At 43.5% G+C, this 21,668-nt stretch overlaps 1 protein-coding gene across 3 annotated transcripts in view; it reads right to left on the reverse strand.

Annotated features, from left to right (window-relative positions):
* Positions 1-1,242: 1,242 nt before the first annotated feature.
* NCAPG2 (non-SMC condensin II complex subunit G2) overlaps positions 1,243-21,668 on the reverse strand; it is a 61,881-nt gene continuing 41,455 nt past the window's right edge. For all 3 annotated transcript variants that reach the window (XM_067747599.1, XM_067747598.1, XM_067747600.1), the window contains 7 exons: positions 18,418-18,517; positions 14,579-14,766; positions 13,500-13,640; positions 11,871-11,974; positions 10,927-11,027; positions 9,697-9,796; positions 1,243-1,866 (listed from right to left, as the gene is read on the reverse strand). In XM_067747599.1, coding sequence (XP_067603700.1) covers positions 1,815-1,866; positions 9,697-9,796; positions 10,927-11,027; positions 11,871-11,974; positions 13,500-13,640; positions 14,579-14,766; positions 18,418-18,517 — 786 coding nt within the window. In that variant the 3' untranslated portion in view covers positions 1,243-1,814. The remainder of the gene's footprint in view (positions 1,867-9,696; positions 9,797-10,926; positions 11,028-11,870; positions 11,975-13,499; positions 13,641-14,578; positions 14,767-18,417; positions 18,518-21,668) is intronic.

Consider the following 21,668-nt stretch of genomic DNA (forward strand, 5'->3'; position numbering starts at 1 on the left):
ATTCCGTGTGTAATGACAGCGAGGAGGGCTTTGTGAACGTGTGGGCAGGAAAGGGGTGGGGTGGACTAGACTGGAAGCCTGTCTTTGTCCTTTCCTCGTGCATCCGCACGCTGTCATCACACACGCGAGCATAAGGAATACAGCGTTCAGTTCTGCGTGCTTTAAACCTGCTCCCCTAGTGAAGCCCCAGCGCCCCGGTGCCCCGCCACTCCGCATCTGAGCACCCCGCTCTGTCCCCCGTGCACACGTGTAGGGACTTCTCTAGGGCGTATGCCTACAGCAGGAGTGTCTGAACTATTTTGACCCAATAAAAATGGAATTATATTTTTTCACAAATTGGATTATTTCACCCATCAAGTTTGACACAAGATAAAAGAAAACCCGACTATCCTAAAAACGTACACGCAAATTAAAAAGCCAATTAACCTCTTCCCACAAAGGGAACAAACACCAAGCTCCATTTTAGGGTGCTACAACAAATGCAAGGAACTACTTCTCATCTTGAACAAACTCTTCCAGGAATACCAAAAGACAGAACACTCCTCAGTTCATTTTATGAGGCTTGCCTATTCTTGAAACTAAAGCAAACAAGGAAAGGGCAAAAAAGAAAAAAAAAAATTCACCAATACAAAGTACGGCTTAGTTAATTAGCAAAGATGTTTAGATAGTCTTATGTTCAAAACCAGCTGAGTAATCAACCCCCCACCTCCCAGTCCTCAGATATCCCTTGGTAAAACCTTGCGCTAAATGCTCATGACCACAGTGCACAGTCCATTTAGGTACCTTCTTGGAGAAACAGAGGCACTGAGACATTGGCACTTCTCTCCTTCCTGCTGGGGGGCTAAGACAGAACACGCGTGCGTTTGAAGCAGCACCCCAGGCGGCAGGATGCTGACGGCCTCGACCTGGGCCGTGGCTGTCGGGATCTGAACGTGGAGACTCTGGCAACGGGGGTGGTGACGCAGGACGATGCAGCCAGGGAGCCAGGGGCCAGTCCTCCGTCAGCCGGGACAGCTCTCGGAAAGAAAAGGTGGTTCAGCTTCAGGCTGCATGACTGGACCTGTGTCCTGGCACTCACAGCCACAGGCCCCCGCGCGTGGCCCCTTTCCCCGCACCCACCCAGCCGCTCCCTGCGCTTTACACCTCTGCCCCTGGTAGAAAGGCAGGCCCGCCCAGAACTCAGCCCTCGTTCCTGCAGGGGAAAACTTGTACTAATATTTTTAAATCAAGTAGACAAACAGGTGTTGTCATTGCTTTATTACTCATAGTTTGCAAGCAATATTATATATAAAAGTCATTTTTAAAACAACTGGGTTTGCTAGAAAGGTGTCTTTTTTTTTTTTTTTCTTTGCTCTGTGGGTTTCTGCACCATTCATACCTGGAGCCTGTTACATTAAATGTATCATTTATGCAGGCGCTGGGCAAAAATGTAAGAACCTTTGAGTTTTCTACTCATACCCACCCCAAAATAAATCCTACCCCTTCTCTACTATATGGGTTATTGACATTAAAAACACTAGGAGGGCTTCCCTGGTGGCGCAGTGGTTGGGAGTCCGCCTGCCGATGCAGGGGACACGGGTTCGTGCCCCGGTCTGGGAGGATCCCACATGCCGCGGAGCGGCTGGGCCCGTGAGCCATGGCCGCTGAGCCTGCGCGTCCGGAGCCTGTGCTCCACAGCGGGAGAGGCCACGACAGTGAGAGGCCCGCGTACCGCAAAAAAAAAAAAAAAAAAAAAAACACTAGGAAAATACACATCCATCTCGCTTTCTGTAAGTCCTTTTTCTCTATTTTTAATGACCAAGATGTTGGCTTGGTTATGAATTCAAAAGTGCTCCCAAAGTTCTTGATGATGATTCATAGAGAAACCTGAAACACAGAGAAAGAATTAGCTACAGAAAAATGTGACTGAAGTATGCAAATTTACATTTTCACAGGATAAATCTAAAAATGGTTTGGAACAGAATACACTTAAAGAGAAAACTGAAGTAATCGCTGTTTCTCAAAGGTAAATGGAGTAGTAAGAATCGCCATCAGCAGAAACCTTAGCACGACACACGGCACACAGACAGAGCCATCCATGACTGGAGGCGTCCTCTGTCCCCAAGGAACACGAACAGAAGACCCTCTCGGTGAAAGGTGCTCACCTGGCCGTGCTTCCTCTTTCACTCACAAGGACTCTCCTCTAGGAGACACACGGCAGGCTCACGGGTATGGCCGGGCGCCCCCTTTTCCCACGCCCACAATCGCTAGCTCGTCTCCCTCCTTCGCGAGATCACAAGGTAAACGACAACTATTAACCCCCATGATGCACTGCTGCGACCATGCTTGCTCACTTCCTGCACACACACCTCACTTTCTCGTCCCACCCCCTGCACACCTGTCCCCAGGCGAGACTGGCTGGGCAGCCCGTCAACCACTCCCCTTCCTTCTCCATCCCCTGAGCTCCCCTCAGAGGGTGTGTGGGCCAGCCAACCTCTGAATTGCTGCCAAGACAAACCTCAACCTTTATCCCAAACGGCCTCTCAGCTTGATTCACTCTTCAGCCTGGAGCTGTTATGGGCACTCGGGTCTGCCCGTGTCCTGCCCTGTCCAGTATCAACACAAGCATGGGGTAACTTTACATTTTCTAGTAGCCACGTTCAAAGAGATGAAAAGAATGGGTGAAATTCGTCTTAAGACAGTTGGCCCTTGAACGACGCAGGGGTTTGGGGCGACGCGACCCTCCGCAAAGTTGAAAATCTGCGGATAACTTAGTCGGCCCTCTGAGAACGCAGCTCTTCCATATCCGCGGTTCTGCATCCACAGATTCACCCAACTACGACTGTGTGGTCCTGGGCCATTTACTATGGAAAATGTCTGCATTCAAGTGGATCCACATAGTTCAGACCTCTGCTGTCCAAGAGTCAACAGTGTATTTTATTTAACCCCACACACCGAAATAAGTCAACCTGTAACCAACACAAAAACATCACCAACGTATCTCACAGCCCTTCTGCACACCAGCCGCAGAGGCTGTGGGTCCTCACACCTGGGCCACATCTCAAGTCACACTCCCTTGTTCCACTCGTCACGAGGAGCCCCGTAGGGGCTAACACAGATCTAGAAAAGTTTTCATATTTTTCTCTTTGTCTCAAAATTCAGGAATTTTATTCAGACTTATGCATGATTTTTTTCATCAGTCCCATCTAAACTTTAGTTAAATAAACAACAACAACAAGAAATGAATCTTTAAAATTGCATATCTCTTTGGCCCCAGGAAATCCTCTCCCGTCGGCGGTTGGATCGCTGCTTCCCTGGGTCTCTCCCTGGTCTGCTTCCCCCAGGACCCTCATCGGTGTCTGTCCTGCTCGGGGGCACCCTCCACGGCGACCTTCTGGACCACCTGGGAGCTGAGGCTCCAGTGCCTCAGCAATGTTTCCAACTCAAGGGTTTTTAGTTCCAGATCATTCTTTTGGGCTACGATTAATTTTTCTTTGAAGACTCTTGTCATTAAGTGTCTGGCTGGCCCAGCACTGCTGCTTTACTAATGGTTGTCCTGTTTGTCTCTCACCGCTCCACCGCTGCACGTGTGCAGTCATTTTTGTCTGCGCCCCACAGACGTCTCAGGCTGAGCAGAGACGGCGGACGGTGGGAAGCACGAAGCCTACGGAAGCCGCCCCATCAGCAGCGAGCAGCTGTCTGCATCCGGAGAAACACCAGGAGACTCGGATGCCCCCCATCCCTTCCGGCCTCCCAGCATCAGTGCCCGACGGCACCACCCTCCTGCATCAACTCTTCGAGAGCTATAGGCTAGGACGCTTGCAAGGGTCAACACGCCAGCCAGGCCCCAGCTCCCTGGTGGCCAGAGGTGGGGAGCACTGTCCCACCCAGGAGACGAGACAGAGGGACACAGGACACGGTAAGTCACCAACGCTCCACAATCTAAAACTTATTTTTAATCACTCGAAAACATTGTCTCCTTATGTAAGAATTTTTAAACCCTTAAAGAAAAATGTTAGGTTACCTTGGCAAAACGACTTATTAAATTACTATAGGGTAATCAGCCTCTCATGCTGGCCTAAGTCCAGTCTGAGACTCTGGTCACCTCTGAACCGAGCACCAGGCCAGTCCTGGGCTTCCGGGCATCCTGACTTCTCCTTCCAAGGCCAGAAACCAAGGCTGAGAGGCAAAGCAACCTGCCTGGGACCCCAGCATCAGCAAAGGTACGGTGGGTACAAACCAGGCCTCTGACTACCCCACGGGGCTCGGATACCAACAAGCTCTTCTGCTCTCCTGTGAATTCAGTCATTCTCCTATTACCTGGGAAGAGGGCTGGATACACTGTATAGACCAGAGGAATCAGAATTATTAAGGGGCAAAATAAATGAGCATACAATTTCAGAGCTGGAAGGGACAGTGGCAGCCCTAGTCCAGGGTCCCCCATGTCACCCACTGAGCTCTGACTCCCCACGACCCGCCCACCTCCAGCTCCTACGGCCCAAGGCCGGCCGTGCTCATGGCTGGAGACGCCAACACAGGAGAGGCACAAAATCAGCCTTCCGAGAAAAACAATCGGTAAGATAAGCAACGTATGTTTTCTACTTAAAGAAGGGTTTTATTTACGAGTAGTTTTTAATTATCCACACCAAGGTCCCTAGGTTTCGATGCATGCTTCTAAATGAGCTACAAAAAGCATCCAGCCTCGAGTTCATTTTTTTACAAAGACTATGAAAATTACATACAGTGGAATAAGGTGATATTACGTATCCATACTTGATAATAAAAAAGAGGCCACTGTTTCAGGGAATACTCCTTTGCTTCAAGTCTAATCACAAGGTTTAACGTTGGGGACGCACATACACCACCAAAGCTGCCAAAACACAGTTAATGCTGGTAATTAACTTGTTTATAATATGATTCCAGTTCACTTAGTGGGAAAAATTCATGATATAACACAAGCCTTAAGAAATAACCTCTAATTATAGTGCTACTCGTACACTATGTATGAAAGTAATAAAGGCGGCACCCTTTGACGCTTAAATGCGCGAGTGCATTGGTGAATCCATGCTGTTGCTCCTGAGAAAACAGGCCGGTTTACACAATTTACAGAATTTACAGAGCGCTATGCCAGGTGAAGCACTGAAAGTGCAATGAGACAGCGCCCAACAGGCCAGCCAGCAAAATACTAACCCCGCTGCAGAGAAAGCTAGTGTATTTGTTAAGAAAACATTCACTTCTAAATTAATGCCCCGTTTCCTAAAATATTCATTGGACCAAAGGGTCCCAAGAGTCTTAAAGATGCAGACTTGCCTTAACGTCTCTACGCCAACAAAAATAAATAATATTCTAAAATAGAGTCTTAAATCTTAACTGCTTATCTTCCATTAGATTGATTTTTTTGTTTCATCAATATTTTTTAAGTTCTTTTTTTTTTATTTTCCAGACACTGGTTTTTGTACAGTGTGCTTCTTGCATATTTAAGTAAGAAGCCAATATTTCAGTCTCTACCTATTTACTTTTTTAGGATGTTTCCTCCTTAAAGGCAAGAACTGTTTCTTGCCATCTGTGTATCAGCTTAGCACAGAAAACTGCATAGTTGTAGAAACAATGAAGAAACAAAATATTACATGCCCTGCATTTAATTTCTGTGAATATCCTTTTCTTTTCCATGGAGTAAGTTCTGAACTTCTAAGGCCTTTATTTCTGTCAGTGTAACTAACACAATTCAAGTACTCGCCTTGAACCTCTGTACAAGTGCAAACGTCCCTCTTTCCTTACACCCTCAGAGCAGTTCATACCATTCTTTTCCAAAAAACTACCCTTACAGATGGTATTTCTAACAGAGAAATCTTGTAAAACGCTTGCATTTCCGAGGCTATGACCATGTCCCATGACAATAGCCTATCATTTACCTAGTTTGTAATTCTGATGGCCTTATTTAGTATTTGCACTGCACTGTGTTTTCAGAAACATACAAACACTCCTCAGTTTCCTCCAAATTAGCTCACTTCCCTCTTCCTCCCATACCTAGAAATTAAACAAGTTCATAACCCTAGAGTCTGTTGGGTTTCTCCCTCAAAGACCCTTCCTGAACTGCATAGGAAATAGTCAACAGTCTCTGCAGTAAAGCCTGTAACTGAACGCACGTCCTTGGCTCGCAGACGAGCAAGCCCCCGCTCCACGGCCCCGCTGGGGCTCATGAGGCACAGCACCAGCCCTAGCAGCAGGGGCGCCAGAGGGCTTCCCACAAGGTCCAGCCTTCTCCGGGGGGGTGCAAGCAGCAGAGGCAGCACCCAGGCCCCACAGGGCGGCTGCCTGACCCGCGGTGGGGCTCATGGGCTCAGCAGCTCCCCTGGCACCTCCCTATGGACAGGCCCCAACCCCCGGAGACCAGATGGCCAGCGGTCCCCCCAGAAGGCCTGAGGACTTCTCCATCCTGGAGAGGCTCAGCCTGGGGTGTGCGTCCTCCCTAGGGGTAGTGCTGGGGGAGCTGCTGAGCCCATGAGGGTGAGCCCACCCTTTACAGTTCGCTGTGACCCTCACGAGCCCCCAGTCCGTTGCACTAGTGCCCTGATGGGAGCTCCTGACTTGGAGCTTACACTGTCCCATCACCGTGGGGTTTCGGCCTCCTGACTAAAACACCACGAACGCTCCAGAGATGCTCACTGAAGGAGGCTGGGGAGCCATCTTCATACCTGACGAAATGGCTTTTACGGAGCAAAGCATTACTGGAGAAGAAGTGGGACCCCTCATAAAAATAAAAGGGTCAATCCAATCAAGAAGATATAATAGTTCTAAAATCATATGCTCCTAATATCAGGATTACAAAATATATAAAGGAAAACCCCTCTGTCAAAAATGGACAGATCCAGCAGGCAGAAAATTAGTGAGGACAAGCTGAACTCAACACCATCAACCAACAGGATACAACTGACATTTAAAGACTCCTTCACCCTACAATAGCACAATGCACATTCTTCTCAAGCTCCTGTGGAACATTCACCAAGACAGATCACATATTAGGCCATAAAACACACCTTAATACATTTAAAAGAATAGAAACCCATACAATGTCTTCTCTCAGACATTAAACTAGAGATGAATAACAAAAAAATAACTGGAAAATTGAGAGATTAAATAAGACACTTCTAAAGAATACATGCAGCAAAGAAGAAATCTCAAGAGAAATTTTAAAATATTTTTAACTAAACGGAAATGAAAACATAACATCAAAATTTGTGCCATGCAGCAAAAGCAGTGCTTAGAGAGTAATTTATAGCACTGACTATTAGAAAAGAAGAAACATCTAAAATCAGTAATCTAGGCTTCCGGAAACCAGAAAAAAAGAAAAAAAAAGTGCAAATTAAATCCAAAGCAGGCAAAAGAAAAGAAATAATAAAAATTAGAGCAGAAAGCAAAAAAAAAGAAGTGAAAAACAGAAATCAATAGAGAAAATCAATGAAACCAAAAGCTGGTTCTTTTAAAAGATCAATAAAACCAATAAGCCTCTAGCCAGGCTGGAAAAAAAAAAAAAAAGGGGACACAAATTACTAATATGAGAAATGAAAGAGAGTACATAACTACAGATCCCATGGACATTAAAAAAAAGACAGTTAAGGAATACTATACCCACAAAGTTGACAGCCTAGATGAAATGGACCAAATCCTTGAAAGGCACAATCTGCCAAAACTAACTCAAGAAGAAATAGACAATCTGAGTAGGCATCTGTTTAAAAAATTGAGTCAGTAATTAATCACCTTCCAAAAGTAGAAAGCACCAGACCCAGATGGACTCACTGGTGAATTCTAACCAAATATTTGAGAAAGAAGCTATACCAATTCTTTAGTCTCTTTCAGACGACAGAAGAAGGGAGGGAATACTTCCTAAGTCATTCTATGAGGCCAGCAATTCCCTAGTCGCAAAGCCAAAGACATTACAAGAAAAGATAACTACAGAACAATCTCACTCATGAGCATAGATGCAAAAAGTACTTAATAAAATATCAGCAAATTATGGGCTTCCCTGGTGGCGCAGTGGTTGAGAGTCCGCCTGCTGATGCAGGGGACACGGGTTCGTGCCCTGGTCTGGGAGGATCCCACATGCCGCGGAGCAGCCGGGCCCGTGAGCCATGGCCCCTAAGCCTGCGCGTCCAGAGCCTGTGCTCCGCAACGGGAGAGGCCACAACAGTGAGAGGCCCGTGAACCCCAAAATATATATATATATATATATATATATATATATATATATATATATATATATATATATATATATATATATTAGCAAATTAAACCCAACAGCGTATTAAAAAATTATACACCATGACCGAGTGGGATTTATCCCAGGTATGCAAGGCTGGTTCAACATCTGAAAATCAACTAACGTAACCTACCACATCAACAGGCTAAAGAAGAAAAATCCTATGACCTTGTCAGTAGATGCAGAAAAAGCATTTGACAAGATCCAACACCCACTATGATAAGAACTATCTGTAAATTAGGAATAGAGGGGAACTTCCTCAACTTGATAAAGAACATCTACAGCTAACATTGTGCTTAATGGTGAGAAATGGGAAGCTTTCCCACTAAGATCACGTACAAGACAAGTATGTCCTTTCACCACTCCTTTTCAATATCGTACCAGAAGCCCTAGCTAATGCAATAAGACAAGGAAAGAAAGGTATACAGATTGGTAAGGAAGAGATAAAACTGCCTTTGTTCATAAGTTAGCAATTTAGGATTTTGAAAGCCTTTCTCCAAAGGAGAAAGTAGCTATGGAAAGTGGCTTATTTCCCAGGCATATATAAAACTAATTACCTGGTTCAAAGCTCTGTAACACTTAACTGTATGGTGTTCAGAAAACAGCAGGAAAAACACTGCTTCTGTGGCTGGTCTGAGAGTCAAACACAATTCAGAAAAGAGTCTACAGGAAATTGCACAGCATGTCAAAAACATCATACAGCAGGAAAAACACCTGGCTGGAAAAATAGCCCAATGAATACATTCTTAGATAGCAGTCCCTGCAGCAGCAACAGCCTACCTGGAAAGTAGAAAACAGTGCACATTTCTTCAGTCTCTGGAGGGAAAGGTCCCTACTTGTAAACTGGTAATTATAACCGAGGAATGAATGTTCATGGTTTCAAAAATACAGCAAACCACCAAATATAATCTGTCTAGGTTTAAAACCATATAGAATGACGGGACTTCCCTGGTGGTCCAGTGGGTAAGAATCCGCCTTCCAATGCAGAGGCCGCGGGTTCGATTCCTGGTCGGGGAACTAAGACCCCACATGCCATGGAGCAACTAAGCCCATGCACCACAACTACTGAGCTCACGCACTCTGAAGCCCATGCACCACAACTAGAGAGAAGCCCATAAGGAAAGATCCCATGTGCCTCAACTAAGATCCGACACAGCCAAAAATAAATAAATAATAAATAATAAATAAAATAAAACCATATAGAATGAGTTTGTATGCCCTTCCTTTTCTAGGGCAGAATCTTGCAAGTGACAGTTTTGTTTTTGTTTTTAAAGACAGAATGAGGAAGTAATTAAAACATATGCTCAAAGGGTCTTGCCAACAGAAACACTTCTATCCCTTCAATCCCCAGTTTTCTACCTGGCTGTAACTAGCAGCAATGAAAACGTGTTCTAAAATATACCTAAGGAATAACTAGCAGTGTTCAGATAATCACACCTGGTGGGTATCTAGTGCCTTACCTTTCCAAGCTATCCTCTTCCAAAGTAATTTCCATGAATGTCTTTAGTTTTCTGTGAACAGTAGCTGCAACACCCTTCACTTTTGAACTCTTATGTTTACCTGTTAAAGACAGAAAAATATGGAACACAACTACACAAAAAGCACACAGACTCTCAATGCAGGTTCAATTTCAGTAAGACAGAGCCTCCTACCCTCCCCTCTGAGTCAGTGCATATATTGACCTGCAGAACAGTAATGATCCCTTTAAAGGGATGTTAGAAGATCCAATGAGTGATTACAAAGCACCTCATTGGCTCTGAGGTAGTTTCCAAGGCCGTGATCCCGTGAGTTCTGTCCATGCCATGAGACTTGATGATCACCAACACCTTCAACAGTAACAGAACTAACACATTTCAGAGTCATCATCTGTTTGGCAAATGTTTAAGTACCTATTAAGTACACGGTGGTCATCTGCACCCCAACCGCCATCCTCACACCCTCCACATGGAGAACGTCCCTCTTCCTGCAGATGTCTCCCCAGGAGACGCTGCCTCAGGCAAGTCTTTCCTGATGCTTGGCCTGGGTCAAACTAGTTACAAATTCCTGTCATGAATCTACAGCCGTACTATGCATTCATGCTTATGGGGAGAGCTTGTTTTGAGAGGATCACTCTATGAATAATATCTTAGAAAATAATTTCAACATTAGTAAAACTGGTCCAAAAATATAGAAACTTAATAGTAGTCCATCTGCAGGGACATTACCATATTTTACACTTAGGTAAGCACTTCCTAGGTATCTCCAATTATTTTTCCAATACTATTTCAACTGGCTGGGATACCCAGAATAGGCACAGTTAAAGTTAAGCAAAACACAGATACATTAAATATTAATACCAAAACACACCATCATTAGCAAAAATGAATTCAGATTTTTAAATGTACATGACAAAGGTAATAAATGACAAATCAATAGAAATTCAGTCTAAGGCACAGAGAGGCAGACGTAATGGGTCCAGTGGGGAAAGTGGACAGGAGCTGCATTAAGAAGCTACCATTATTCAAGCTGGTACGTGGCAGCTACACAGCAGATGCCCAGGCAGACGGCACACGTGTAGCGCGTGGAGCGCTTGGGGGAAAGTGCCGTGAGAGCCTAACTAGCAGGGGATTCACTCCCAAACATTCCACAACAGTTCTGTGTAAGATGCACCCAGCAATGTCCCAGACGACACCATAGAAAATTTAACCAACCTTTATTAATAACCAAGATAATGTGCATAACAGCTGTGAGACACACGATGCCTTCAATATCCTCAGAAATAACACATGCCTTCAGTTCATCTAAAAACGACCTGCAAAAAAGTAAAAAACAACTGAAATTACTCTATAGTATATCTTAATACTTTACAGAAAGACAAATATAGCCAAGATTCATCAACCACCATGAATTCTAGTTTTCAGCTAACATGGGAAGTTGACTAAACCCTTCCCATACTCTTCGCTGTAAGCATGCCAAATCATACAGGTGAGACACTAAAATCAGAGGGCGTTGCTAGAAAGAGAAGAGGGTTGTTCTGGTTAGTGAATAAAGCCACTCTGCATACTCGTAATGCCCACAAAAAAGATTTGATATGCTATTGAAAGATAATTCATAGCTGTTAAAAACAATGCTTTTTGAAGTTTTCAAGGAACATATGTACTATTAAAATTCCACAGGTATCAGGTATCTGCAAAACTATCCCTTTTGTAGCCCACCAGTCCTGCATGTGCCACAAGAAACCCTAGAAGCAGGTCAGGTGACACATGGCATGGAGAAATGAGTAACAGCTGTGTGCCGAATGAAAACCACATGGAATTTACCCAAGTCGTGTTTTGAAAGTGTCCATTGTAGGAAGTATTTCAGTGACATTAAAATTTTAAATGTTTCCCTCTAAATGAACTGTAGTTATGATAAAGCATAACCAGAGACTATTTGGATGAATATATCTTTCAGAGAGTTAGAATTTCACTTTGTGTAAGTATAATGCTAATATTTTTAATCTCTGATAAAATGAGAGAAAATTGTATGGAAATGTTTTCTCTTAGGAAAAAAATGCACTTTTGACAAATGGTGAGAGTAAAAGGAATAGAGCTAAAGTTACTGAGAGCTTACAGCCATGACAGGATTAAGAGAACAGCAAAGAAAAAGGGATTACCCGACGACGTTCGGAGATTTTATTATTATTCCTATTAAACACCTTGAAAATGGTGGAAGGGCTGAAAGACCCTCTGGGGGAGTAAGCTCTTTGGTATCAGAAACCTAAAAAAAAAAAAAAGTCGTCAGTACCGTGAATTGAGACTGAGACTGCACTGACCACTCATTTTACACTTCCAAACTTGAGAAAGGCTTTCCAGAAACTCAAAACAGTGATTTTTATTAACTGCTGCAATGCCTACCATAATTATGATTAACCTATTACTATACACAGTGGTGTCAATCAACTGGAGAGAAGAAAAAAGACACGTCACTCAACAAGCCTTCTGTCGAACACCCTTTAATTCTATTACCTTCTGTAAACAACGTGTTTCTACACTAAGCAAACAACTCGTTACTCTTATTAGTCCAGATCAGGTTTTCTCAACTCAAACTTTTTCTATAAAGTAGTAAATAGTAAATATTTAAAGAGTAAATATTTTCGGCTTTGTGGGCAGAACGATCTCTGCCACAATTACTCAATTCTGCTGTTACAGCACAAAGCAGCCATAGAAAAAAGGTAAATAAATGGGCTTGGTCATGTTCCAATATGAGTTTGTTTGTTTGTTTTTTCCCCAAAATAAGTTTATTTACAAAAACAGACAGTGGGCCACGATGGCCCACAGGCCATTGACGGATTCATCGTCATCAGCTGGGTAGCTCACAGGCCTGAATAACTTCCAGTTCTTGGGCTGTGTATAGTCCAGGAATCACGCTCCTAAACCAAAATGACCTCTCTTCAAGCTTTCAGGAGGGCCTTAAATGTTATCAATGTCTCAGAATTTTGTCAACTCTTTTTATATTTGTGATTTTATAATACAAAATTTATACAAATTATATGTTTGCATTTGTATATTTCAAAGATATCTCCTATCAGATTTCAGCTTTTCATACTGAGAAAACGCCTCATTATTTAACTATCTTAAGGCATTCTTCCATGCCCTCACTCGCTACCACCAGGATTCCATGCCGTGAAAGAGTGGTTTCTGTTGTGACCTGAATTACCATCCTGATTATGTCAACCTTGAACCAAGTAGGCTAATCATATAAAATAGGCTACTGCTAGGAAAATGGCCAGTCCTTTATAGAGCAGGGGCAAACAAACTATCTGTTTAAACTGATATCAGAGGTTCAAATTTCCTACGCGTAAAAGAAAAAGAAAAGTAAGGCTTATGTACAGCAAGGCAGTCAGAGATGTGAGCTATTCCAGAAACAGAGCCCAAGGTACTCGTGCACCCTGCTCGCCACTGACCAGGGCCACTTCTGCCTGTCAGGAGAGGGGAATCTTAAGAAATGTATCAACTCGCTTAAGCCTCTAAAATATGGCAAAAAGAAGTATTCAAGATGCAAGGAGCAGCTTGGTTTTAATGAAGAACGACAACATCCTTAGCATGGTTCCCCCCATGGTCACGTGATTCTAAACACAAACCAGCCACGGAACTGTGTAGTGAAGCTGCAGGAGAAGCAGACCTCCCGCTATACCTGAGTTCTGAAAAAATACTTGGAAAAGCATAAAAATGTGCTGCCAGCAGAAAACAGCCTCTTGAATAGTCAAAACAAGACACAGCAGTTTCAGGACAACACACTTCACCTTTCGGAGCCGGTGACTTATCTCGACCACGGACGCGGCAATCAGAGTGGAGAGCACGCCCCGGTGGACAGGCGTGTCCACGTGCCAGGACTGCACGGTGCTGATAAATTCATGAAGAGGGGTCTGAACAGAATAAAGGAGCTACGAAAAACACATCAGTCACTGTTAGTGCTTAGAAGACCACTTTCAAGAATGAGGCCTCCTCCTGCTGTCCCCCGGGGGCCCGGGGCCCGTTTCGTCTGCCCACCCTCACTGCCGCACCTTCCTCTCTGCAGCTGATGGGAACCACGACCAGAGGCGACACACAGGACTGAAGCCCGCCAGGAAGGACCTTTATGACACTCTTACCCCAGAGCAAAGAAAAATCCCCAAGAATAGGAGTATCAATAACATTAATAAAGTTTTCGAAAGGAGAGATGAAGAAACATCACTGACATTAAGGGAAGACACCCACTATGAGGCCACGTGTTCTGAACGAAGCTGTACAGACAATGGTGAGAAAAGAAAAATATTTTGGCACAAATTCCGTAAATAGATCACAGACACTTGAACCAACTCATCAAAAACAGGACTATTTCAAATTAACTCAAATATGAGCTAGGCTACAGAAAATATGGCCAATAACCTTCGATTACCTCTACCAGCTAAAAAAAACAGGACAAAATTGAAAGTTTCAATAGCTCATAAACATCCTCCCATTTAAGCATTTTTTAAATCTTTACTACTAACAGCTGGGCACTCACAAGCTACTGTATTCATTCTCTGCTTCTGTCCTGCTGGGCAGAGGAGCTCTCGGGTCGCTGGCCTACTGACCTGAACACGTCAACACTGTCCCCAGACTGGTGGCTGGAGGTGAGCCCCTGGCCTCCCTCGCCTCCTGCCCCAGAGCGTGCCACCCCAGGGAGAGGGCTGGCAGCACCAGCTGAAGGTGGCACCTGGCAGCCACTTCCTGTCTGCGTGGCACCTCTCCCCACCCGATAGCCCCAGCGTGTGAGCAGGCCTGGCTCCACGCACCCTGCTCCACCAGGTGGGCGCTGTCCCTCTAGTCCCTCTGTCCCGCCCTGGGGAGGCTCCAGTACCTGCAAGCCTTCTTCTGGTTGCTTCCTGAAGCTCCGCGCCATACATTCCAACATTTGCTGAAATACTTTCTGCACCAAATCAAACAGTGTTGAGACTTCTTTCTCTGAATCTGCTTTCTGCGTCAAGGAGCTTCTGGTTACCTCTTTCAGAATGCCAAGAAGTAATGAAACATAAAAGAATCCCTTCACTGGAAAGAAAGTTGAAAAAATCAGTTATTTAGTCACACAATTTAGTTGAAATTATTATATATTTTTCACTTAACACATGTATATTATGGTAACTTAAAAGAGACTGTTACTGGTGAGCCAATCCCAGGTTGGTCAGATTAACATAAAATCTAACAGACATACATACCTACGACTTGCTCCTTTTATTAAATATATGAAGCCGATGCCTTCAATAACAGTAACAGCCCACCTGGCTCAGGCACTGAGAAGCACTGCATGTGTGGACAGTGTGGTTCCCTGAACACCTGGGTAGAGGATGTGTCTTACTTTTTCACACGATGGTGACATCGCTGACGGGTCTGAGAGGAAAGGCCCTAGAGCTCTCAGACTATGACCTAAGAATCTCCGAGGCCAACTCTGTTAAATCCCCAACACTGTGTAGTTTGTTGGTGTCTTTCTCTCCTTTCCTGTGTGGCAATGATTTGGTAAAAATTTGGTAAAATGTTTTCAGAGTGTGAACTCAATTCTACAATTCATGCTGAGGACCTTCAATTTTCTTTTTTGTTTCTACGCAGACTGGCCTGTAAGCTGCACTGCAAACAGAGCCAGAGGCCGCGCCCTCCCATGCCCCTGCCCCACTCTGCACCCATGCTGCACCTCGCACTGCCCACCACTGACTAACCTTCAGGTCCGTATGCAGGGCTGCATCCCTGGTGGACTGGGCCGGAACCATGATTCTTCCTTATATACATTTAAAAGTATACACTATATAAACTATACATGTATATTTTTTAAAAATCTGTCACATAGAAAAGCACAGAAATAATGTTCCTCGTTAAAAGATTAGTATCTAGGGGACAAAGCGTTATGACCTCTCCTACCTTACATAGGAATCATGTGGCCCTAATAGGGAAGCTCCTTGATTTATGAAAGAGATTAATAGACATAGAAGCTCTGCTTGAGACAGAAGTAAGAAACTAACCCCAAATCCAAATCTATCTACTAAAGTAATGAAAGAAATGGTCATGTTCCAGTTGAGTTTGCCCCTTAAAAGGTGTATGGCACTACCAGAATCAACACAAAGTTTGGAGAGTCTTTGCAAACTTAACAGAAACTCTCAAGAAACAAATCTCTTTATCTAGAAGAAGGCAGAGAGATACATTCTCCACATATCAGTCATTTCAGTGAAGCAGGCAGTGAGGCAGCAGCTCAGCAGAGGCCAACACGCTGAGGGTGACGGGGCTCTGAGGACAAGGGGGCCTGTCCCCTTGCATCCACCCTCAAGGTCCTGGTGCAGTGGGAGAACCTCATACTAACTAGTGCCTTTACTACTGACAAAAATCTGAAATGTTGAAAGTTTTAGTTGAAAGTTATTTCATTACATTCAAGCCATATGTGCGTTATAACCAAATATATATAGGTAGTGGTTAAGCAGAGTATGATAAGTTACTAAGGTAGGTCAGGATTTGCAGCCATGGGAAACAGAAGGCCCTCACTTTGGAAGTTCTTGCTTCTCTAGAGTGACTGGTGCACAGGGATGGCTAAGCTGGGGGGTCACGCGGCCCAGCACCGACGGTCAGCATCTCAGGCCACCATGAGTCTGTACGCAAGGAGACGCTCACTAGCCCATCTCAGGGCAGCAGCCACCGAGAGCCACGTGGACCCAGGCCCCTTTCTGTCTCAGATGGGGTGTGCTGTCCTGCAAGCCCCTCCTGCCCGGCTCTACACAGGAGGCTGTGGTCCCCATCAATCCCCCTTTACCTTTGCACTGACCACAAAGCCCATTATTTACTGTAATATTTACTTATTAGGAATTCAACCTTCCTCGTAGTCGTGCTAATTACTTTTGGGGGCATTATCATTTCCTGGTGCTGTCACGCGGCACCGGCCCACAGTCCACCGCAGGCATCTTCTCTCACAAGCCCCGTCACTTCCAGTGCCTGATTTTGCAGAACACACAGAGTTTTTCAAAACACACATGTTGTGTTATAGCAGAAACACCTGCATTTTTGAACTGAGCTGTTTACATCTGGGTTATATGTGGGAACTCAGCTGTATTCAAGGACGTCTCTTCCAGAATATGCATTTCAGCATGGAGAACGCCATGCTCAAATGTTAATAATATAAATGTGACTGAGTTTTAAATTTAAATGTTCTATTAGGACTCTTTCAAGTAGAGCAAGTCCAGAGAACAGGCTCTGGGCTTACCTAGCAAAACTGCAAAGTATAATCTCATTTGTAACAGGACTACAAAGAATGAGCACACAGTTGATTCTCTCCTGGGAAATCCCGATTGTTAGAATGTATAAATACAAAGATCATTTCAGCTTGGTCGAAGGTAAGGTCAGTAGCTTACGGGCTACATTGGAGATCTAAAATTCTTATTAGCTCCTTGGAAAATTTTATAAATACTAAAAATAGATTTAATCCTTAGGGGAAAATAATTCTTAAATGATAAATTGAGTTTAACAATGCAAATCATCTTTAATGTTTCAATCATTAAGCTTAAGTTTAAAACGCTGTTTTCACAATAGAAAGTGAGAGTTATAAAGACTTAAACAAAGGAAAAAGATTTTAAAACAAAAAACATTTGTTCTATTTAATATTTAGTCTTTGTGGATATTGTAACCAAATGATGTAAAATCTTGCTTGTAATTACAGATTAAGGACACGTACACCCGAGACAGCGGAGCAGAGTGACTGCCACCCCAGCACCCATGCAGGCCAAGTGCCAGCCTCAGGGGCAGAACCATGAAAGAAAGAAGCTGTGGGGTTTGTGGCCAAGACTTCCCCGGGGTCTGCACAACGATAGTCAAGACTACAGCAAAAGACCCCAGAGAGCTAACTGCAAACTTCTTGTTGAATTTGGTAAATGATAATACTTTCAATCTCTGTTAGCAAATATTTAGGCTTAAAGAAATTCAAATTATGCATTTCCAAGCTTCTAGGGATCTCAGGAAGAACCAACTGTAGCAACGGGGTGTTCTGTGCCGACTCGGCTGCCCCAGGGAGGCAGCGGGCAGGGGTCACAGCCCTGCGGTGCCCTTCTCAGCCAGCCCATGACCCGAGGCAGAGGAGGCATCCTGGGTCCACCCACACTCCCCCCGCCACAATGAGACGGGGCTGCAAGGATCTGGCCCGGCCCCCCTGGATGCGATGCTCCAGATAATCGAAGCCCAGCCCACCTGGAAGGAGGCCAACTTCTCACTCACTCACTGAACACATTTAACTTGTGTGGACGCCATGGTATGAGTTACCAGGGATCCTGTCCTTGGGGTGACAGCAACTTCCCAGTGGTCTCGGGGGGCGGGGGGGGGGACATTAAACAGCTCCTGACTTGCACGCAGACGATGACAGACACCAGACAGGAGCAGCAGACAGGCTGGGGCCGTGCTGGTGACCACACGGCAAAGCAGCTGCAATCACGCAAACCACCGGGGGAGGAGCATAAGACCTTGCCAGAGACTCCGCACTTGGTCACGTCCGAGCCAGAAACACCTCTGAACTTCCTGGCTGCCTCAGCCTGTTAATTCCTCTTTTGGTGTCAGCTAGTTTGTGCTACACATCTATCACTTAAAAACAAGAGTCCTGACCAGCGAAGTGAGGGAGGGAGAGAGGGGCTGGTTCTGACTGCTAGTCGCTCTAAACTAGTCCTTTAATAAACGCAGTACCTGTTTGCATGATTCCCAGGCTCCGCTGTAAAAGCTGTGTCTGAAACATACAGTCACCAAGGCCGACCACAATGACATCCTTGCATACAGTCAGGTAGGTCTGTAAGAGAGGTAGACATGATGATGTGATTTCCCATCAAAAGCCACAGAAGGGACAAGAGGGGACATCCTGCTGGTCAAGGTCCTAACATCTAAGGGTACCACTAGGGGTCTCATAAAGCAGATGTCTACAAAGATGCTTAAAAAGGAATTTCCATGAAAATACATTAATTCTCATTTCTCTTTCCATAAGAAATCTAGAAACACATTTTATGTTATCCACAAACATTACTGAACACGTGTTACGTGCAATGTGTCAAATTACATTAAAATTATGCAGTTTATGCTTTGCAAAAAAATAAACTCTAAGACAGCCTCATCCACCAGAGGGCAGACAACAAAAGCAAGAACTACAATCCTGCAGCCTGTGGAACAAAAGCCACATTCACAGAAAGAAAGACAAGTTGAAAAGGCAGAGGGCTATGTACCAGATGAAGGAACAAGATAAAAACCCAGAAAAATAACTAAATGAAATGGAGATAGGCAACCTTCCAGAAGAAGAACTCAGAATAATGACAGTGAAGATGATCCAGGACCTCGGAAAAAGAATGGAGGCAAAGATCGAGAAGATGCAAGAAATGTTTAACAAAGATCTAGAAGAATAAAAGAACAAACAAACAGAGATGAACAACACAATAACTGAAATGAAAAATACACTAGAAGGAATCAATAGAAGAATAACTGAGGCAGAAGAACGGATAAGTGACCTGCAAGACAGAATGGTGGGATTCACTGCTGTGGAACAGAATAAAGAAAAAAGAGTGAAAAGAAATGAAGACAGCCTAAGAGACCTCTGGGACAACATTAAATGCAACAACATTCGCATTATAGGGGTCCCAGAAGGAGAAGAGAGAGAGAAAGGACCCGAGAAAATATTTGAAGAGATTATAGTCAAACACTTCCTTAACATGGGAAAGGAAATAGCCACCCAAGTCCAGGAAGCAGAGAGAGTCCCATACAGGATAAACCCAAGGAGAAAAACGCTGAGACGTATAGTACTCAAATTAGCAAAAATCAAAGACAAAGAAAACTTACTGAAAGCAGCAAGGGAAAAACGACGAATAACATACAGGGGAACTCCCATAAGGTTAACAACTGATTTCTCAGCAGAAACTCTACAAGACAGAAGGGAGTGGCATGATATACTTAAAGTGATGAAAGGGAAGAACCCACAACCAAGATTACTCTACCCAGCTAGGATTTCATTCAGATTCGATGGAGAAATCAAAAGCTTTACAGACAAGCAAAAGCTAAGAGAATTCAGCACCACCAAACCAGCTCTACAACAAATGCTAAAGGAACTTCTCTAAGTGGGAAACACAAGAGAAGAATAGGACCTACAAAAACAAACCCAAAACAATTAAGAAAATGGTCATAGGAACATACATATTGATAATTACCTTAAACGTGAATGGATTAAATGCTCCAACCAAAAGACACAGGTTTGCTGAATGGATACAAAAGCAAGACCCATATATATGCTGTCTACAAGAGACCCACCTCAGACCTAGGGACACATATACGGACTGAAAGTGAGGGGATGGATAAAGATATTCCATGCAAATGGAAATCAAAAGAAAGCTGGAGTAGCAATACTCATATCAGATAAAATAAGACTTTAAAATAAAGAATGTTACAATAGATAAGGACACTACATAATGATCAAGGAATCAATCCAAGAAGAAGATATAACAATTATATATATATATGCACCCAACATAAGAGCACCTCAATACCTAAGGCAACTGCTAACAGCTATAAAAGGAAATTGACAGTAACACAAAAAGAGTGGGGGACTTTAACACCTCACTTACACCAATGGACAGATCATCCAAAACGAAAATAAGGAAACAGAAGCTTTAAATAACACAATAGACCAGATAGATTTAATTGATATTTATAGGACATTCCATCCAAAAACAGCAGATTACACTTTCTTCTCAAGTATGCACGGAACATTCTCCAGGATAGATCACATCTTGGGTCACAAATCAAGCCTCAGTAAATTTAAGAAAACTGGAATCTTACCAAGCATCTTTTCTGCCCACAACGCTATGAGATTAGAAATCAATTACAGGGAAAAAAACGTAAAAAACACAGACACATGGAGGCTAAACAATACGTTACTAAATAACCAAGAGATCACTGAAGAAATCAAAGAGGAAATCAAAACATACCTAAGGACAAATGACAATGAAAACACGGTGATCCAAAACCTATGGGATGCGGCAAAAGCAGTTCTAAGAGGGAAGTTTATAGCTATACAATCCTACCTCAAGAAACAAGAGAAATCTCAAATAAACAACCTAACCTTACACCTACAGGAACTAGAGAAAGAAGAAACAAAACCCAAAGTTAGCAGAAGGAAAGAAATCATAAAGATCAGACCAGAAATAAATGAAACAGAAACAAAGAAAACAAAGCAAAGATCAATAAAACTAAAACCTGGTTTTTGAGAAGATAAACAAAATTGATAAACCATTAGCCAGACTCATCAAGAAAAAGAGGGAGAGGACGCAAATCAATAAAATTAGAAATGAAAAAGGAGAAGTTACAACAGACACCGCAGAAATACAAAGCATCCTAAGAGACGACTACAAGCAACTCTATGCCAATAAAATGGACAACCTAGAAGAAATAGACAAATTCTTAGAAAGGTATCACCTTCCAAGACTGAACCAGGAAGAAACAGAAAATATGAACAGACCAATCACAAGTAATGAAATGGAAACTGTGATTAAAAATCTTCCAACAAACAGAAGTCCAGGACCAGATAGCTTCACAGGTGAATTCTTTCAAACATTTAGAGAAGAGCTAACACCCATCCTTCTCAAACTCTTCCAAAAAAACTGCAGAGGAAGGAACACTCCCAAACTCATTCTATGAGGCCACCATCACCCTGACACCAAAACCAGACAAAGGTACTACAAAAAAAGAAAATTACAGACCAATATCACTGATGAATATAGATGCAAAAATCCTCAACAAAATACTAGCAAAGAGAATCCAACAGCACATTAAAAGGATCATACACTATGATCAAGTGGGATTTATCCCAGGGATGCAAGGATTCTACAATATATGCAAATCAATGTGATACAGCATATTAACAAACTGAAGAATAAAAACCATATGATATCTCAATAAATAAG

Source organism: Pseudorca crassidens, chromosome 8, assembly GCF_039906515.1.
Source record: "Pseudorca crassidens isolate mPseCra1 chromosome 8, mPseCra1.hap1, whole genome shotgun sequence".
NCBI lineage: Eukaryota > Metazoa > Chordata > Mammalia > Artiodactyla > Delphinidae > Pseudorca > Pseudorca crassidens.